The sequence below is a fragment of the Taudactylus pleione genome, unplaced genomic scaffold (assembly GCF_031769625.1).
Source record: "Taudactylus pleione unplaced genomic scaffold, aTauple2 ptg000507l, whole genome shotgun sequence".
Taxonomy (NCBI): domain Eukaryota; kingdom Metazoa; phylum Chordata; class Amphibia; order Anura; family Myobatrachidae; genus Taudactylus; species Taudactylus pleione.
Window position 1 is genome coordinate 583,224 of NW_028284909.1, and position 20,592 is coordinate 603,815.

The 20,592-nt window shown below is 47.6% G+C and overlaps 1 protein-coding gene across 2 annotated transcripts in view; it reads left to right on the forward strand.

Annotated features, from left to right (window-relative positions):
• Nucleotides 1–20,592, forward strand: part of NUMBL (NUMB like endocytic adaptor protein) — a 115,667-nt gene that overhangs the window by 89,006 nt on the left and 6,069 nt on the right. For both annotated transcript variants that reach the window (XM_088450117.1, XM_088450118.1), the window contains exons 5-9: nt 3,269–3,343; nt 3,920–4,060; nt 4,293–4,497; nt 5,864–6,178; nt 18,592–18,765. In XM_088450117.1, the coding sequence (XP_088306243.1) occupies nt 3,269–3,343; nt 3,920–4,060; nt 4,293–4,497; nt 5,864–6,178; nt 18,592–18,765 (910 nt within the window). The remainder of the gene's footprint in view (nt 1–3,268; nt 3,344–3,919; nt 4,061–4,292; nt 4,498–5,863; nt 6,179–18,591; nt 18,766–20,592) is intronic.

Sequence of the window (20,592 nt, forward strand, 5' to 3'; positions counted from 1 at the left end):
GTGTTTCAGTTATATTTGTTTTGTATTAGGTGTCATTTTGGTGAAAAACAAACCTAAAAAATAACATGTAGAATAGTATATAAAAGTGATGGGTCCCATTATTAGCTTGAGATTGTGTAGTTTAAGATTGCTGGGGTCGTTAGAGTTAGGTGCAGTTAGAGTTGTGTGATGAAGAATATTGTGAACATTAATATTGGTTGTGATTAATTAGTGTCATGTAAGTTATTACTAAGTCTGGTTGAAGTTTGTGTGCTAATGAAAGTGTTATTGCAGTTTAGTAATACAATGCCAAAAAATATTGTGGCTATAGGGCCACAGCTTGGAGAGAGATAAAGGACTAACCAATCAGCTTCTAACTGTCAGTTTTCAAACACATCCTGTAAGGCGACAGTTAGAAGCTGATTGGTTAGTCCTTTATCTCTCTCCAAGCTTTGATAAATCTCCCCATAAGTGAGAAGTGTATACACAGGCTATTACAGTGACAAACAGAGTAATGTGGTAGTTAAGGGATGGTGTAAAGATATATAAAATGATGTTGTTATAATAAGTTTTTGGTGACATATGTGAAGACCAAGGGGTGAATCCTATTAGGTGCGAGTTGCTATTTTCACTTCGAACTCAAATAGTGAATTAATTTTGCAGTCCAATTAGCAACTCGCACTGAATCAGTCAGACTGAATTCGCAACTTTCCACTCGCACCTCCCTGAGGGTGAGAGATGGAAAGGAAAGTCTTTATTTTACGGTTAAAATGTCAGGATACTGTGCTGAACCCCTTGGACACCCCCCTAATGACTAATTAGGTATTTGGAAGCTTAATTAGTCCAATAATTACATTTCTTTTTTGGGGGGGTAAAAAGTTTTTTCCCTCAGATTACCCCAAAATCAACTTTTTCGTTAGTTTAGGCACCCCAAATTTAATTACAATAATTTAGTTGAAAAATTATTGTTTTTATAAGTTTCTTTTTTAAATTTCAAGGTGCCCTCAAAGTGCTCCAAAATCGCCCTTTTTTTCCTAATTTTTTTTTTTTGTTTTTTTTATAATTTTCTTGCATGTAAAACAAAAAACACAAATCGCCAATTTCACACCATTTAAAAACCTACAGTACCTTCCTAATGCCCATAAACACCCTGCTAACGAAATTATCCATTTTGGGGGGTCCAGGATGGTCTCCCCACATTTTCATGCATTTCTCGCAAATCTCATTTGGCAGTGAATTCGCAAACCTCCGCTGCGAGTAGCGCAAATAGGCATTTTTAATTGGATTGGAGAATTCTCGGGAGCACGCTTCGCTGCGAAGTGTGCAAGTTTCAAGAAACTAACTCGCAATTCGCACCTAATAGTATTGACTCCCAGAGTGGTTGTAACAATCTATTAATTAATATATTAAAAGTAGACTGTAAAAAGTTGTGATAAAAAATAACCATCAAAGTACATTTATATACACAAGGAACATGTAAATAGATAATAGTAAGATTAAGTTGTATAAAAAAATTATTATATATAAGTTGTACATAAAAGTTTTTTTTTTTTAATAACTCTACTAACCCTAAAAAGAATAATTCTGTAATTGTTAATTATTACCTAAGTGGGTCTAATGTGTAACGGAAGAGGCAATTATGTTAGAAATATTAGGTAGACAAATTAGTAAAAGTAAAGGTATTTTAGAAAAATAGATAAAAAAAATAAAAATCAAGAGGGTTCAGGTCTATAGTATTGGCATAATCATGTAGTAAGACAGATTATTAGATCTTCTTTGGTAGCTGCTATTTCTTTAAAATGATTTAAAATATGGTTAGAACGTTTAACTTAAAGATTAGATTGGCAGGAAAATGGCAAAGTTGATGTAATCATTAAGCCCGTTAGGTGTAAGTGCTCCTAGCTTAGTTGTCGACTCTCTTTCTTTTTTGAGCAATGTTTTGGTTTTGTCTACTCTTTTTCCTAATTTGACGTTTTCCAGGCTAAATGCTTTGAGGTCTTTAAAGTGATATGGGTGTTCGTACTGGAAGTGTTTGGCTACAGTCGTTAGTTGTTAATTGTGACTGATTTCAGCATTCCTGATATTGCCTAGGCCATATATGCTCCAGGACCCTTTGTTTCCACATCCTAGTTACGATTCTGATGTACTTGATGTAGTTGTAGCACCCTGCACCTGTCACAGCTTGCGTAGTTCCTCTATCCTGCCTGGAATGTTGCTCTCTGCTCTGGTGCTTTTAGCACATTTAGCTGGTGCAAGAAACTGCTAAAATACAGCAGTGTGTGTGCTAGAAGCCCCAGAGCAGAGAGCGACACCCCAGTCAGGATAGAGGAACTGCATGGGGTTTTAGCAGGTGCAGGGTGCTATAATGAACTCTACTGATGTGACCTGTGCATGTGATGCATTAAGTGATGCTGGTTGTACGGCAGTTTATGAAATCCTTGATCTCTGTTTTATTTCCGTATTGGTGAATGATCTCCGTTTGTCCATTTTCTATGTGTTCGCATGTCCCACATGGGTAGACTAGATTCCCCTGATTGCTGCCGGTTTTTGCAGTAGCCTTTTAAAATGGCTTTGTACCAAATGATCATTCAAATCAGGCGAGCGTCGCCAGCCTTGTAGTATGTAAGGAGCCGCCATGACACGTGTAAATGTATTAGCATAAGACGTGTAGACTGCGCGGTGGAATTAGGAGGCCGGGAAATCTGGTGGCGTATGCAAGCTGAAGATGAGATGAAAGGCAGCTTGTGAATGTGCTGAAGATTCACAGGAGGACTTAGGATACAGCCCAAAATGGCAAACACAGATACAGTGACAATGATCCTGTGTTCTGAGTGAGAGAGAGTCATTTCAGTATTTACATCTGTCACATATACACGTTATCAGCAATCCATTCACTCCTAAAGTCACTTACTGTATATTAGTCATCTAAGGTTCTACTCTAGGAACAAGACAGCATGCTTGGGATCCAAAATGGTTTATTTTCATCACTTGTCATTTGAAGAAAAATCATTAAGTTATTTTGTTTTATAGTGTTGTGTATGTTTTGTAGTTATTACCTATTACAAACCTCAAGTAAAGCATTGATAAGTTTGTACATCCTTTTGAATGACCCCGGGTCATATATGTCAGATAGATTAGGTGGTTACATACGGGTCAAAAGAAAGAACCTAGCCAACACAACCACGTTATTAAGTGTGTACAGTACAGTGAAGAACATGGTACAAACATGATACTGTACATGTGTGTAAATACCCACTGATACCTGGCCTTTTATGTTTTTACTTTCTAGCTTGGGAAGAAGTCTGTAAAAGCCATTTTGTGGGTCTCTGCTGATGGTCTGCGCGTGGTGGATGATAAAACAAAGGTGAGCTGAGGGCTAGCTTACAACAATAATATAACACGTCTGATGATCTCATACCACAAATGAGTGTACAATGTGTTTTGTCATTTTCAAGAAGTTGTACACAGAATTAATCGACATATCGGATATAATGGACACTATGCGGTCAATCCAATTACCCGTTGCAACAGCATAGAAATGCCGGCTTGTCAACATTATAAATGTCAACAAGACCACTACATATCCATAGTCTAGGCCAAAAGTGTTTGCCATTGAGAAGCACTGAAGAGTCAGCTGATGGCCTCCTCCATAACGTTATCAGTGGTGATCCTCCAGAGCCTCATCATTGAGGTTCTCACATCAGGATACTAGGGGCACTGAGCTGATTGCAACTGCTCAATCTGGAGTTCACATCTTCTGTATGTGGGTTTCCCAGGTCTTCCAAATCTGGAAAAGTTTACATAAACATTGGGACATAATATATTTTAACCAATTTCTGATGGAGACACAATTAAGCATGCGGTCACTGGTGAGTTTGGCGACTGTTGTCCGAATCCATTTATCGATGATCCAACATTTTTCTTACTCATCCTCTTACAGGACCTCATAGTGGACCAGACCATTGAGAAAGTTTCATTCTGTGCTCCAGACCGCAACTTTGACAAGGCATTCTCCTATATATGCCGGGACGGAACTACCCGCCGCTGGATCTGTCACTGCTTCATGGCCCTGAAAGACTCAGTGAGTGCAGTAATGGAGCTCTCATAGTAGACATATATCCATATATTCATGTGTGGCATTGTTTATGGCATTTGGTAAATACTCTTAAGGTTGTGGTGAATTCTTGCACTAGATGTCTGGAATAGGTGGCACAGGGGCAGCTCATAGGGGTCACATGGCTTTATGAGGATTCTGCAGAGTATCTTGTGCTAGTGGGAGCGTGTGTCACTGACCCATCTACCCCTACCGGCAGGGGGAGCGCCTGAGTCACGCCGTGGGCTGTGCATTTGCTGCCTGTCTGGAACGGAAGCAGAAGCGCGAAAAGGAGTGTGGGGTCACTGCATCCTTTGACGCCAGCCGTACCAGCTTTGCCCGGGAGGGATCGTTCCGTGTCACCTCTACATCCCAGCAGGCCGAGCGAGAGGAGGTCGTACGGCAGGTTCAGGAAAAAAAGAAAGGTAAGATAGAATAGGCAGAATCAGAGCCATGTTGCAATATTTTAGGACTTGCCATAAGAGAGAACTTGTGTAAAGCCATATGGCGACAGTAAACGGTACTGTGTACCTGGTGCAGCTCGTGTTCCATCTGTACCTTATACTTTTATTTCTTGACTAAGGCATAAGGCTAGCAGAATGTATGTTCTCATGTTGCCCATCCAGCGTACCCTGTGCAGCAAGCTTATCTGCTGTTCACCTGTTGCCAATCCTATCTACACTGCACAGCCAGTTTGCCCAGTGCCCACTTATCTGTTGCCCATCCTACATATCCTACTCTGTGATGTTCACCTGTTGGCCATACTATGTACCCCAAACAGTAAGATCACTCTGTGCCCAATTACCTGCTGCCCATACTGTGAGCCCTGTGCAGCCAACTTACCCTGTGCCCACTCACCTGTTGCCCATCCTACATATCCTGCGCAACCAGATTACTCTGTGCTGTTCACCTGTTGTCCATTCTATGTACCCCACGCAGCCATCTTACCCTGTACCCACCTACATGTTGCCCATCATGTGAATCCTTAGCTCTCACTTGTTGCCTATTCTACATATCCTGCACAGCCAGCTTACCCTGTGCCCTCTCACCTGTTGCCCATCCTGTGAACCCTATGCAGCCAGCTTACCCTGTGCCCTCTCACCTGTTGCCCATTCGGTGAACCTTATGCAGCCAGCTTACCCCATGCCTCTCACTAGTTGCCCATCCTACAAACCCTATGCAGCCAGCTTGCCCCTTGCCTCTCACTTGTTTCTCAGCCTATGTACTTTGCACAGCCAGCTAACCCAGTGCCTCTCATTTTTTGCTCTGTGAACCCAAAAGCTTTTTAACAGTTACAGTGTTTGTTGGAAGAAATTAATATAGAGACATTATAATTTAAAATGTGTGGAACCATGGAATCCTGGAGCGTGAGGTTCTACTGCTGCATATTATACTAGTGATGCAGCAACACAGAGCCAGAGGTGGCAATATGGGTGCTATTGGTCTCTCACTTCTCTAACTCATATACAAGGGTGTGGGGAGTTGCACCACAGTCACCACATGTACAATTTTCCATCCGGAAAGACTGATCTCACAAACAGCTTCTGAATATTAGCAATTCTTGGCAAATCCTAATATTCTAAACCAGGGTTTTTTATCTCTAATCCCCCTGTACCCCAAACATGTAGAATTTTTAGAATGTTTGTGTTACCTGGGCATAATTAATGAAATCCTGAAAACATGATCTGTGGAAGTACGTGTGGTTTGGAGGTGAAAATTAAATAATAAGAATTTCCCCAGGAGCTGAAGGTTTAATATGGAATAATTGGTGACAATATCTGTATTTCCTAGCTGAGGTGACTCAGAATCAGCCACTGAATGTAGTGTCCGTGCCAGCACCACCCAACCCGGTGATACCAGCCCAGTCGGAGACCTCTTCTGTGCCGCAGAGTATTTCAGTCCCAACTGAGAAGGGGGAGGCAGGCAGCCAGCATGCAATCCCACGCAGACATGCACCCCTGGAGCAGCTTGTGAGACAGGGGTCTTTCCGAGGCTTCCCTGCCCTGAGCCAGAAGAATTCACCCTTTAAACGCCAGCTATCGCTTAGACTCAATGAGCTCCCGTCTACTCTGCAGCGCAAGACCAACTTCCAGGACAAGAGCCAAGGTGAGATATAGCTGACACACATGCATGGCGTAGCGCCACAGTGAGCGAGACATATTGTAAGTTTATTGTGAATCCGTGAGATATATAAAACATTTGCTATGTGTCAGAGTGTCTGAGATTACACATATGACCAGTATCATTCTGATCACATGATGTGTTTTGTTAGCACAATGGAAAATGTTCCAGGCATTAATGGCAGCACAGAGTATTTCAGGTCAAACAGCTCTTTTTATGTTCATGTGAATGCGCCTTTGAAGGACTGCAGAACACAGAGCCTACCAAGTGTCCAGATGTACTAAGCCTTGGAGAGAGATAAAATACCAACTAATCAGCTCCTAACTGTCATGTTACAGGCTGTGTTTGAAAAATGATAGTTAGGAGCTGATTGGTTGGTGCTTTATCTCTCGTTACTTTATCTCTCTCCAAGACTTCGTACAGCTACCCGCTAGACCCTAACAACAGCGTAGACTACTGTAGTAATATGTAATGTCTGTCTACAGTAGCTGTTGGGGGACAGATGTTTTTTCATCCAACCGTACCCCACATTCATAAGCAGCCACTACACTGTACATTTTGGAATCGGAATAAGGTATTCTATAGAATATCAATGACAAATAATGAATACGAACATTTTTCAAAGTTAAATTTAGAGTTACTTAGATGAAATTCACAAAAATAGTTTGTAGTGTGATGGACACACAGGAGGCGATGTGGGTGGAATTAATCAAAGGTTATTATTAACATGTGTATAGCCTTAGCATAATCTATACATTTGGGAGCATACACAGTAATAAGTAGTAACAGATAGACAGGGCCTGTGTTAGAGATGCACGCAATCCACACGCACTGCCGATGTTCATGTAGCGATTATTGGTAACTGCAAATGCGCAAAAAGTTCTTGAGACCCCTACGACCCATGCGTTACATAGAGTGTAGGCACAAAGATGCTGCTGCCATGGGGACAGACGGTACCAGATATAGGGTGGCAAAGTGATGGGCGGTCCCGGATGGCGAATGGGGTTGGCCAGCAGTGAATGCAAATAAAAGTCTGTCTCATGGGCGTTATGGGAGTGTCGCTGGTGTGTCAGTGTAAGCGGCTGCATTCTCAAGCGCACAGCCGCAGCTATAGAGGTCATGTTCAGATGGAGAAACTGCACCTGCCATAGGGCTGGTGCATGGTCCGGTGGTGGCGTGTAAAGAATCACCAGTGGTGTTACAGCGTGCACAGATGCAGAAAGTGGGCATCTCAGTGCTTGCACATTCAGGCACAGGCTACTGCACCAGGTAAAGGCTGATACCAGCATTTGCATTTTATCCCAGCAGTGCCTTCGGTAACAGACTCGGGTGTAGAACCAGGCCACGTCCACCTGTTAATCAGGCCCACAGAGAGGTATGAGCGGCCTGCTTGCAAGATTACTATCTGTAGGACAATAGTAGTTTTATACATAAGGTTAAGTGCTACATAGTGCGTATTGATCTGGCCAGATAGCAATGGGAGACATTATGCAGCCATGCGGCAATGCTCTTTTCTACTTCAGGGTCCATAGGGGGTCCACAGGGTTGACCTTGGGGTATAGCTGGATCTGGATCCACGGGCACCACGCAGTTAAAGCTTTGCTGCTCCCAGGATGCACTTGGGTCCGTCCTCCTCTATACCCCGCCCCGGCCACAGGCACCTCAGTTTTAGTTGGTGCCCGGCCGGAGTCGGGTCACCCTGTCGCAGTGGGGCTGCAGGAGCAGCCCCTAAGCTTTATTTTAAAAGAGAAATTTTTTATTTTTTTCTTCTTTTTTTACACTTTTAGAGCGGCAGCATCAGACTGTCCTTTAGGACGTCCACGCTGCCGCTCCTTCTCCCCGCTGGCGCCGCGACGCCAGTACAGCTCTGGGGATCGCGGCGGGACCCCAGAGCCTGTACTAGCCGGGCTCTGGGGACTCCCTTGACTGCTGCCGGACGCGACGGGATCAGGTAAGCCGCGGGTCGCCGCGTGCGGCGGCCCGCGGATACTTCAATGCAGTCAGGAGCCTCCGGTCTCTGGGGACAGACCGGAGGCGCTAGCGGCGGCGGCGGGCTCCCCCTCAATTGAGGAATACCCCGCGTGTCCGCTAGACCACCAGGGTATCAGGCTGGTAGCGGGACCGGCAACCCGGGGGTTAATTGCTAGCCAGGGGAGGCAGCCTTCCCTGTCTAGCGGCTCCTCCCCTCAGCTCAGCGCGCCTTTCAACAAGCAGTCTGGCGTCGCTGAGCTGCTCTTATCTCTCGGCCACTCCTCCTCTGAGGTCTCCGGCGGCCATCTTTACTGGCACATCGCAGACTCCCAGGCGGTATCAAGTGGACCGGTCCCCCTGTGTACCTCTCCCCTGCTAAAGGACAGTGTACACAGCGCTATAGCCCTCCCAGACACTGAATCTGGGCGGTTGATTGTAGCGGAAGGTGCAGTGAGTATAACTTTTCTGCATTGTATGTGACTATTGCTAGTGCTGCCTGTCTGTGACTTATTCTCCTTACTGTCAGCTTATAACTATCCCTTTCCTTCTCCTACGGCCCGGCAGGTGTGTGAGGGAAGGGCGTTTTTCTGAGACCCTCACTTATATAAAACACGGATTTGTGGGGTCAGTCACATACTGTTGTGTGCTACACAGTACCATATCTGGGCTGTTGTGTCGCATACTGGTGAGTGCGCGGGTGTTAAAACCGTAATTCCTCTGGTGATACCTATTTCTTGTGTATTTACGGTATCATGTCGGATGAGGAGACTGAGCGCTCTGTGGCTCCTGTGCTATTTTCCTGCAGACGCTGTGCTGCTGGAGTTGATGGGGAGGACTTATCTCAGGATGGTCTGTGCGGGCGGTGCCAGCTGGTACCGGGCCCCTCCAACCCCCCTGTATCACAGGACCCTCCTTGGGCGATGTTTTCACAGGTGCTGGCGTCTATTGCGGACCGGTTATCGGTCCCATCAGCGGTCCCTTCTAGGGCGTTACCGCAGCCCACCATCCCCCATTCCCCGAGGGTTCCACAAATGTTGCGGTCTTCCCCCGGGGCCCAGACTGTGGGTCCTTACTCGGGACTGCCTGTTTATGTGCAGTCTTCCCCAGGGACGTGTCAGTCTGTAGTGCCTTTGCAGAGTGTTGCTCCGACGGCTCCTCCGCCTTGGGTGGATGTTCTATCCAGCTCCGTACAGAGTCTGGCGGCTTCATCCTCGGCGTTTCAGTCTATGTTGCAAGGTGATGTGCCACCAAGGGTGTCTAAACGTCCGGTTGTGAGTTCACTAGCTGCGCAGTTGTCGGACTCGGAAGTGTCCTCAGATGATGGAGAAATCCATGAGGACTCTGACTCTGATGTCATGGGGCAGGAGGTGGAAGCTAAGTCCTCCATTAATGTTCCAGCCTTAGTTAGGGCGGTGCGGGCTATCCTACATGTTGAGGATGATGCGCCGGCTCCTAGGTCGAAGTTTCCTAATTTTAAAAAGGCCAAGGTGACCTCAACTGTGTTCCCCCTGTCTGATCAATTATCGGATCATATGGCGGCGGCCTGGCAATTACCTAGTAAGAGGTTCCATCCACAGAAGAGGTTGGCGGCGAACTATCCTTTTCCTGAAGCTCATTGCAGGAAATGGGAAACTCCGCCGGCGGTGGATTCCCACGTTACCCGCTTGATCAAAAGCGCGACGTTGCCATTGCCGTCTATCTCCTCTTTGAAGGATCCCACGGACAGGAAGGTGGAGACTTGTTTAAAGTCCATTTATTCTCTTTCCGGGGCGGTGGCTCGCCCATCCATGGCTATCTCCTGGGTGGCTAAAGCCATTGAGGCATGGGCCAATGCCTTGGAGGATACCTTTCCTGTTGAGGCTCCGGATATCCAGAGAGCGTTAGTGGGACAGATGCGGGATGCAGCTTCCTATATTGGGGAAGCGTCTTTGGATGCCAGCCTGCTCAGTTCTAGGGTGTCGGCTGCAGCGGTATCTGCTCGGCGCTCCCTGTGGCTGAGGTCCTGGAGGGCTGATGCAGATTCAAAAAAGGGTCTGGAGGCCTTGCCTTTTAATGGTGATTTACTATTTGGTCCGGATTTGGACAGAATAGTGGATACTTTGGCTAAGTCCAAGTCGGCTTTTCTCCCTTCGGCCTCTGCGCCGGCTAAAGTGAGGAGCTCTGCCTTTCGGTCCTTTCGGGTTCAGGGTAAGGCCAAGGGCCAGTCCTTCCCGAGACATTCGGCGACCAAGGCCGCACCCAAGCCCAAGAAGCAGGCATGGAGTGCTCGGCGCCCTTCTTCCAAGCAGGAGGATAAGCCTGCTGCCTGATGGGACGGGCCTCTCTCTGGGGGACCCCAGAGTGGGAGGCCGACTTCTCCAATTCGCCCAGTGTTGGCACAATACCACCACGGATGCCTGGGTTCGAGAAGTAGTCTCTCAGGGGTACGCCCTGTCTTTTCGGTTCAGGCCGCCCCACCAGTTTTTCTGTACGAGTCCTTCTCTGGACAAGACCAAAGCTGGTCAGATTCAGGTAGCTATAGAATCCTTGCTACAAGCAGGGGTCATTGTTCCCGTTCCGCAGTCTCAGCGCGGGACGGGGTACTATTCTACTCTGTTTCTGGTACAGAAACCCAATGGTTCTCATCGCCCTATCCTGAATTTGAAGTCTCTGAACAGATACCTCAGAGTTCCCAGGTTCAGGATGGAAACGTTACGTTCCATCATTCTGGCGATGGAACCCGGGGATTATATGGTCTCCCTCGATATCCAGGACGCCTATCTCCATGTGCCCATAGCACCGGCACATCAGCGGTATCTGAGGTTTGCTATCCTGAACCATCACTACCAATTTCGGGCGTTGCCTTTTGGCCTTTCCACGGCTCCGAGGGTGTTCACCAAGGTGATGGCGGTTATGGCTGCCCACCTTCGGGGTCAGGGTCTACGTCTGTTGCCGTACCTGGACGATCTTCTGCTGCTGGCGAGCTCCCCGGAGGTGCTTCTTCGACATCTCCACCTGACCATTGCTTGTCTTCAAGCACACGGGTGGTTGATAAACTGGAAGAAGTCCTCCCTGATTCCATCACAGCGGATGGTTCATTTGGGAGCCCTGCTGGATTCTCGTCAGCAGCGGATTTTCCTGACTCCAGAGAAGGTCTCCTCCCTGCAGCTGCGGATACACAGTTGCCTGAGCAGTTGCCGCCTGTCGGTCCATTCAGCTATGAGAGTTCTGGGGTCCATGGTGTCGACATTCGACATGGTGGAATTTGCCCAGTTCCATTACCGGCCCCTGCAGGGGCTGATTCTATCGGAATGGAACGGGTTACCTCACCGGATCCGCTCTCAGATGCTGGTGTTGTCCGCGGAGGTTCGGCAGTCTTTGGCTTGGTGGCTTCAGACGGTGCATCTGGTCGAGGGGCGCCCCTTTTGGATCCCGGACTGGGTCCTGCTCACGACGGATGCCAGTCTTCGGGGTTGGGGGGCAGTGACCGGCTCATTATCGCTTCAGGGTCGTTGGTCCGCGGAAGAAGCACTTCTCCCCATCAACATCCTGGAACTGCGGGCTGTGTACAGGGCCCTGCAGTCGTCCGGCCCCGCTCTTCACGGAAGGGCGGTTCAGGTGCAGTCCGACAACGCCACCACGGTGGCGTACATCAATCACCAAGGGGGAATTCGCAGTCGGGCAGCAATGTCGGAGGTGTCTCGCATTCTTGCTTGGGCGGAGTGTCACGTTCCAGCGATCTCGGCAGTCTTCATTCCCGGAGTCCTCAATTGGGAGGCGGACTTCCTCAGCCGTCACGATGTGCATCCCGGGGAATGGTCGCTTCACCCAGAGGTGTTTCAGCTACTCGTGGACAGGTGGGGGCTGCCGGAGCTGGACTTGATGGCCTCCCGTCACAATCACAAGTTGCCCGTTTACGGGTCAAGGACAAGAGACGCAGGCGCCTGTCTGGTAGACGCTCTGTCGGTGAAATGGACGTTTCACCTGGCGTATCTGTTTCCTCCGATATCCTTACTTCCTCGGGTTCTGCGGAAATTCAAGCAGGACGGCGGCACGCTCGTGCTGGTGGCTCCGGCGTGGCCCAGACGTCCTTGGTACTCCGATCTGAGGTGCCTCTCCATCGACGCTCCGTACCTTCTTCCTCAGCATCGGGACCTGTTGTCTCAGGGGCCCTGCCTTTACCCGGATCTGGGTCGGCTGTCTTTGACGGCGTGGCTCTTGAGACAGCCGTCTTGAGGTCTAGGGGTTTCTCCAGTTCAGTGATTGGTACCATGCTTAGGGCACGCAAGCCTGCCTCCGCGCGGATTTACCACAGGGTGTGGCGCACTTATTTTCAATGGTGTGAATCCAGAAACTATGATCCGCAGGTGTTCCGGGTTTCCAGAATCTTGGAATTTCTTCAATCGGGTTTGGACCTCGGCTTACGCCTGGCCTCTCTGAAGGTTCATGTGTCTGCTTTGTCCGTGTGGTTTCAGCGACGGATTGCTACACTGCCAGATGTTTACACCTTTTTCCAAGGTGTTCTCAGGATCCAGCCTCCCTTCGTGCCTCCGGTGGCTCCGTGGGACTTGACGGTGGTACTGAGGGTCTTGCAGGGTCCTCCTTTTGAGCCGCTTGAGTCGGTGGAGCTCAAGTGGCTGACGTTTAAGACCATTTTTCTCCTGGCAATTGCTTCGGCCAGGAGGGTTTCAGAATTGGGGGCGCTTTCCTGTCGCCCTCCTTTTCTGATTTTTACCAGGACAGGGCAGTGCTCCGCACGCGTCCTGAGTTTTTGCCCAAAGTGGTTTCAAAGTTCCACATTAATCAGGAACTTGTTGTGCCAGCTTTTCAGTCACCTGATCTTTCGGCTGGTGAGGCTTCCTTGGATGTGGTCCGGGCACTTAGAATCTATGTGGATCGGACTGCTTCGGTTAGGAAGTCGGATTCTTTGTTTGTCCTCTTCGGTTTTCACAAGAGGGGTTGGCCTGCCAACAAGCAAACGTTAGCCCGTTGGCTTCGTTCAGTTATTTGTGAGGCTTATGCGCAGGAGGGTTTACCTGTGCCAGCCTCTGTTAAGGCTCATTCCACTCGTTCTGTGGGTCCCTCTTGGGCTGCTAGACGTGGCGCCTCCGCTGTTCAGCTGTGTAAGGCGGCTACTTGGTCTTCAATTCAGACGTTTTTGAGGTTTTATGCGTTTGACACCTTCGCCTCTCAGGATGCATCCTTTGGGCGCCGGGTACTCCTTTCAGCACAGGAGCGTCCCCGCCCTTAGTTGAACTGCTTTGGGACATCCCCAAGGTCAACCCTGTGGACCCCCTATGGACCCTGAAGTAGAAAACAAGAGATATGGTAAGAACTTACCTTTGTTATCTCTGTTTCTACGAAGTCCATAGGGTCCACAGGGCGCCCGCCCTGACGCACCTGGCTTCAAATGGGCTGTGTGGCTGGTCACCGGTTTTCCGTCTCCCATTTCTGTGAGTATGGTTTCTTGTGTGTTCCAGTCTTCCTTCTCTCTGTTTAGTCTCCTCCTCCGGCCTTAGCTGCTTACCAACTGAGGTGCCTGTGGCCGGGGCGGGGTATAGAGGAGGACGGACCCAAGTGCATCCTGGGAGCAGCAAAGCTTTAACTGCGTGGTGCCCGTGGATCCAGATCCAGCTATACCCCAAGGTCAACCCTGTGGACCCTATGGACTTCGTAGAAACAGAGATAACAAAGGTAAGTTCTTACCATATCTCTTGTTTTAGAGGTGAAGGGGTTTTGGAGAAGGGAAGGAGAATAAATGTAAGCTTTAAGCGAACTGTGTAGAGCAGGGGTGGGCAATAAGCAGCACTCCAGCTGTTGTTGAACTACAAATCCCAGCATTCCTTGCAACAGTTTTAGCATGAGCAAATAGCAAAACTGTTGCAGGGCATGCTGGGATGTGTAGTTCTACAACATCTGAGGGGGGGTGCTTATTGCCCACCCCTCGTGTAGAGGGTGGTAATCAGGCAGAATAGCATGGGGTTGGTAAGAGGCTGGGTCTGGAAGTTGATAAGCCCTGAAGAGGTGAGATTTCAGGGAACACTTAAAGGTTTGGGATCTAGAACAGTGGTTTTCAACCTCAACCCTCAAGTAGTCACAATAGATCATGATTTTAGGATTTCTATCTGTGGAAGCAGGTGGGGCAATTACTGACGCAGCAAAATAGATCATCTCAGTTGTGCATGATTAAAGAAATCCACAAAACATGATTTGATGGTGGTACTTGGGGATTGGAGTTGAGAACTGTTGGCCTACAGTAAAGTCGTGTTCTGCGAGGGAGGACATTCCACAAAGTGGGTGCAGTCCTAGGAAGTCCCGTAGCCAGGAATGGGAGCAGGTTATGAATGTGGATGAGAGAGGCAGATCTTTGGCAAAGTGGAGGGGTCAAACCAAAGACAAGGAAAAAAAGGTATGTCTGTGTAAGTTATCTCTGCTTTATATGTTAGTAGAAGTAATTTATATTGGATTTAGTAACATACAGGCAACCAATTTGGTGACTGACAGAGTGGAGCAGCAGAAGAATATATTTTGGGGAGAAATTGTCTAACCACTGCATCCAAAATAGACTTTAGGGGTAAAAGGCAGTTAGAAGACAGTTGCAATCGCCAATTTGGGCAATTATGGGGTAAATTTATATAAGATTCGTGTCTGGCCTGCGTTTGTCCGAGATTAAACATTGGTATGTACGGTCATATACCCTTTTTTGCCTTTAGTGAATTTCCTTGTTTGTAAAAATGCCAAAATACTCCCGTGATTGCAATTTCGGACAAACACTGAGGGCCTTATTCAGAGCCGCTCGTTCGCTCCGAGCGATGTTCGCACATCTGTGCATGCGTATGGGTTTTAGTACGCATGCGCGAACAAGTCAGTGTGGCCGAAAATCGTGTGCTCGCAAAATAGCGAATGCCTGCTAATTTGGGTGACAGGATGAGGCGTTTGTGGGTGGTAACAGGGGAAGGTGCTTGAAAACGGGGAGTGGAGATCCGAACGCAGGCGTGCCAAACGGTCAAAACGGGCGTTTTAAGGGTGTGCATAATTAACAAAGCAGCGTCATCGACCACGTCACTTGGTTGTATCTTAGCTTGAACTGTTCGCATGATTGCGGTAGGAAAATCCAACCACAAGCACTGCGAGCAGTTCAGACGCCTTTCGATGTACTCGATTAATCTAATAAATAGCGAAGATGACGTATGATGCGAGCGGCCAGGGGGAGTTTTTTACAAAAAAACGTCCGCATGTTTTGTTCGCTCGTTCAGACATAGAGGCGTCAACAGACCGCAAAGAGCGAACGGTCAATTTAAAAAGCCAGCCCCTTTTTCTGGACGAGCGAGCGCAAATAGCGTCCGGCTCTGAATCAGGCCCTGAGCTCAGTAAATTTACCCCTATTAGCGTATTAATTATAAAGTTTTTGTGTTAGATATGGGCATATTATAGAAATGTTTCTTAGATGCATGTATGAGGATCTGGATACAAATTGGATTTTTGGAAGAGAGCTCTGCGTTAAGGATGCCAGTGAGCTTGAGGAGTAGGGTTTATTATTGTGTTGTCAGCGGATACAGAGAGGTCAAGTAGTAGCTTCTGCTGTCTGATGTGAATATTATTAGTTCGGGTATTTAAAGATTGAGGTGGCGAGAGGACATCCAAGATGAAATGGCAGAAAGATATTTAGTAATGTGGACCAACACGGATGGTGATAGATTGAAGAGCCTCCGCAGAGAGGTCCAGGAGAATGAGAAGCTAGTAGGGTCCTTTAGCGGTGATACAATCCTGGACCACATTAGTCGGTGTAGTCTCTGCGGAGTAGTGGGAAATAGAACTAAACAATGCGGAAAGGAAATATGAGGCGAGTGCTCTGAGGTCTTCGGGGGGGGGGTAAATCTGAGAGAGAGCTTGGGTCAGAATTAATTAAAAATGTTGTTCGGATTTTTTTGGAATAGGAGTAACAACCGTCTTGAATAATAATGGAAATGGAAATAGAATAGATCAACTGATTTGCAAGGGGACAGATAATGGATTAGGAAGATAATATATTATGCTTCATAAAGCGCTGACTTAAGTGAGCGTAATACAAATAATAAAAAGTCTAGCAGGTGTGGGGGACATTTGATACATAAGGTAGCGGAGTAATAATTGGAGGTGCAGAAAGTGCGTGTGGCTACTGTAAGGCAGCAGTATTATCAGCCGCCAGCAGTAAAGCAGCCATCGGCAACAGGCATTACTGTGCAAGCTCCCGGTGCTGTGGTGTAGTTGGAATGAGGAGAGATGGTAGACGGTGGAGACATGAACGATGACTTGGTATTTGTAGAAATATGAATACAGCCAGAGGTAGGAAACAGTGTGGCAGATGTATGAAGCTGTGCAAAGTGATAAAGTGCTGAGTGATAAATGACCAACCAATCCGCTCCCACCTCTCATTTTTCAAACACAGCCTGTAACATGACAGTTGTGAGCTGATTGGTTGGTCGTTTATCACTCTGCACTTTATCACTTTCCAGAGCTTCATACATCTGCCCCCTTGTGTGATGCATGGAAACTGTGTGGTTATCTGATAGTTAGTAGGAACTTTGTGCCCGGTATTCTTCTCCCGCATCATGCTCGATGAAGGACGCGGAGCCAGGGCATATGTTCTCCATGTTCATGGAAGCGGTGGTGGCAGCTGCTGTCACCATGGAAGTTAAGTAGGTCACCAAAGGGGGAACAGAGATGGCAACAGCAATGAGACTGTACAACTATTTGGGTCTAGCTGCTGAACTGGTAGCTCTTCCAAGCAACCCCATCCTTGGCGTGATGTCACCTCGGTACTGCTCTGCGATGTCTTCTCATATTTGTGTCTGTTTTATATTCCACTGGTTCACCAGGAGGGGGCAGCAGACAAGCAGGATTTAGAACAGAACGTTTGAGGATAGACACACGGGATGGACAGTGAAGCAGGAACCATATTTGGTTTGCCTTGTGGCTGAGAGATTGTGGCCGCGTTTCAGTTTAAAGTAGTAATTCAGACACACTGGGCCTAATTCTGAGGTGGACACAGAAGCGGCCGCAGTTGTGTCTATTGCCCGTCTGCATCTTTAAGCAAATGGTGCTACAAAGCCTTTCCCATCCGTGCGTATGACTGTGCCAGGACTGAGGTGCCCACTTTCAGTGTCTATAGACGCTGTACTACTGCCTGGTGCTTCCATAGGAGCTACCAAAGGCTGCACCATCGCACCTTACACCAGCCCTATGACTGTTATAGAGTGTGGCCTCCTGTGTGAGTGATTGAGAGTCTGTGTACGCACACACTCCACGCCCACAACGCTCCCATATGACAGGGCCATCTCCCAGTCACCACCCATGAACGACAGCTCTGTTGCTGTGTCCGTCTCAGTCTCAACATGGCCTCTGCGCAGCCACTTCAGGACGCTACTGCAATCGCTGCTGCTGTGCGTCAGTACGCTAATGCTGTAGCCGGCTAAAACTGTATTGAGACACCCACCGGGGCCATCACAAATCCAAGCAACGGCATAAAATAATGAATATATTGTATATTGCTTATAAAACAGAGTCACCATTAGAGTAACTAATCGTATATATCGTATATATCTCCTCATGTTATTAAGGTTTCATAAAGACATGTATGAAAACCACTTTTTGACCATCTAGTTAATCCTCCATAGCTCCACATCAATTAATAATCCCGGAAATCAGTCTTCTCATAAGAGCCAAGTGTACACTCACAGGTTGAGTGCACATAACAGGCCTCCAGCGGCTGTAGTTCCCATCGATCTGCGGTATCAGAGGGGTTGCAGGAATGCTCGCAGCCGTTCCTCCTGTGTTCCCCCCCTGGTAGATTGCTCATTGTGACACTTTTCGGGAACATCCATTCATTTAGTCAGACAGGTGACTTTGGTAGTCTGTAGTCAAGTTTAAACAGGAGCTTGGAGACACTGATTAATCGGGGGGGAATTTACACCTTAGGGCCTGATTCAGAGACTGATGCAGTTCTGATGGTTATGGAGTTGAGCGATGTTTTGTTAATGTGCATGCACGAAAAGTCCAGAAATCCCAAGTGTCCTATGACGTTCACAACTGTGACGCCTCCTGCAGGCTTGAGTGAACCGAGGACACAGCCATTGGAACACTTGCGAGACCATCGGCCATCTGAGTAACCTTCAGGTTAGCTGAGGCCAGGAAATCTATGTAGGAAGACGCGGACCCTGGCCTCCGCACTACCAGAAATAAAGAGGCGACACCCCAGTTTTGTGGAACGCATTTAACATTATAGAGACTCCTACAAGAAGTGCAAATAGTACGACTGTGTAAGGGAGTGTGTGTGATCCTTACCACATTGCACGACCTCATATAAAGAGTAAATGTTTCCCGCTGTGTGGGGATGATATCATTGGCAATTGATAAAATGTAAGAGGACTGTATAAAGCACTTCTCTAAAATACGTCTGTTTCTCTCAGTCCCAGAATTGGATCCTACAGGACCTCCGGATCCCGATGGAATTACCGATCTGTGTCACCAGATCAATTACTCGTTCACCAACCACCCATCGGAAGACTCATTTGTCAATGGGAATGGGACTAGGACACCTCCCAATGTGGCTACTCTTCCTCCACCTCGACAGAGTGCACAAAGTGAGTACTTAGGAAGGCAGATGAAATGCTCGGCCCATCGTCCATTATAACAGTTACAGAGTTTTATGTTTGATGAAAGTGTCTGCTTAATCCTAACACTGGGTCTGATACAGAGGTGGACGTTATGCCGGTGTTTGCGTAGTTGGCCAATGTTTTTTGTAATGCACATGTGGCACAATGATTTATCGGCGACGGCCGTAGTGTGTATTTGGACGCAGAGAGATTGACAGTCACTGTGCGTTTATGGAAGGTAACGGTGGGTAGGCTAAGTTACACACAAGGCGTGTCGCGAGCGTTCTGTGGTGCGCATCACTGACTGCGACTTTGTTTAATTGGCCCCGGCGGCTTAGTTCCAAGAGACATTCTGTGCAGCCATAGGGTTGCTCAGAAGTTCCATGGTGCGACCTTGTACAAAGGCAGGGGATTAGAGACACAGCCAGTGGGTGTTTCTGCACAAAGCGGCACTAGCCTGAATTCTCAGTACCGCTGTGTACAAAGACGCAGCTACGACATGATTAGTGGTTCCCTGTCTCCCCAGTGCATTGTGACACATAGGCCATGATTCAGAGGTGAGCGCCTGTCTCCCGATGGTTACCGCCGGGAGGTAACAGGAGTGTGGCTAGCCAGACGTGGGTTTGTCGCTGACAGTGACTGCGCCAAAAGACGCAGCTGCACTGACACAGGACGCCATGTTCACACGGCTAAATTGCACCTACCATAAGGCTGGTGCAATCTTCACTGTTGCAGCCAATTGTGCAACGATGGTGCATCTTAGTACGCACCGCGACAGAATAGCGCCGCAGCCAGTCTCATTAGGCTGAGAAGCATTCGTGGCCATAGCTGTAGCAGGAAAAAAATGTAACTGGCCTCATCTGTGCGCACCTCTAGATCAGGCCCATAGGCTTACACATTGCACAGCACAGCATGATGGGCTACAATTGGTGGATTATAAGGATGCTATGACATCATTTGGCCTGGTTCTTTGTCAGACGTATCCGTAGATATGGATGAATCGCACAGATTGCGGCATAATGCTGGATCAGACTAACACTGGCTAGCACAGGTCTTTACTGTGAACGGTGTGATCTGTCTGTTTGACGGACCCACGTGTTACTGGGCGGCAACCAGAAGGTCACAAGAATAGCCCCATTTTCTGGGAGGGTTATTGGCGGGTAATTTAAGGGGCAGACTAGATGGGCCCAGTGGTTATCTGCCATCAAATTCTATGTTTCTAATTACATTTGCATGTGTGATCGTAGCACTTCCATGGAGATAGAACGTTAGTTTCTGCCGGGTGCTAGTCTACATATTAATGATGGCGGGTACGTCTGTGGATGGAACGTAACGCAGTGGGCGGGACAGGCTTCCCCTCTCAGTCACATGGGTTTTCTGCACACTTCTGTGGAAAGTAAGGAGAACGCCCTCAGCGTGTAGAAAAGAGATCGCACGTGTCCACAGATTCAGGCACAGTGTGTGTAAACGTCATTACTGATGTGCAGTTGGGATTTGGTCTGTATCTTTGCTTCTAGAATAAATGTCCCTCCATTGTAGAGCTGCAACATTTACGTGTATGACCTTTCTCCCTCACATACCAATAGGTGACCGATCAGTAATGATAGCCTGAGCCAGACTGATGAATGGAGCATCACATGCCTGTTGTACAGGGCTCTTGTAACACACAAAAGATCAACAACTTAGCGCCTTAATATTTCTATAAATCCTGTGGGATTTCATATTATTATTAACTATTATTTATAAGGTGCCACCCATTAAAAAGAACACATTTACATAAATATTACATAAATACATGCAAAATTACAAAGATAA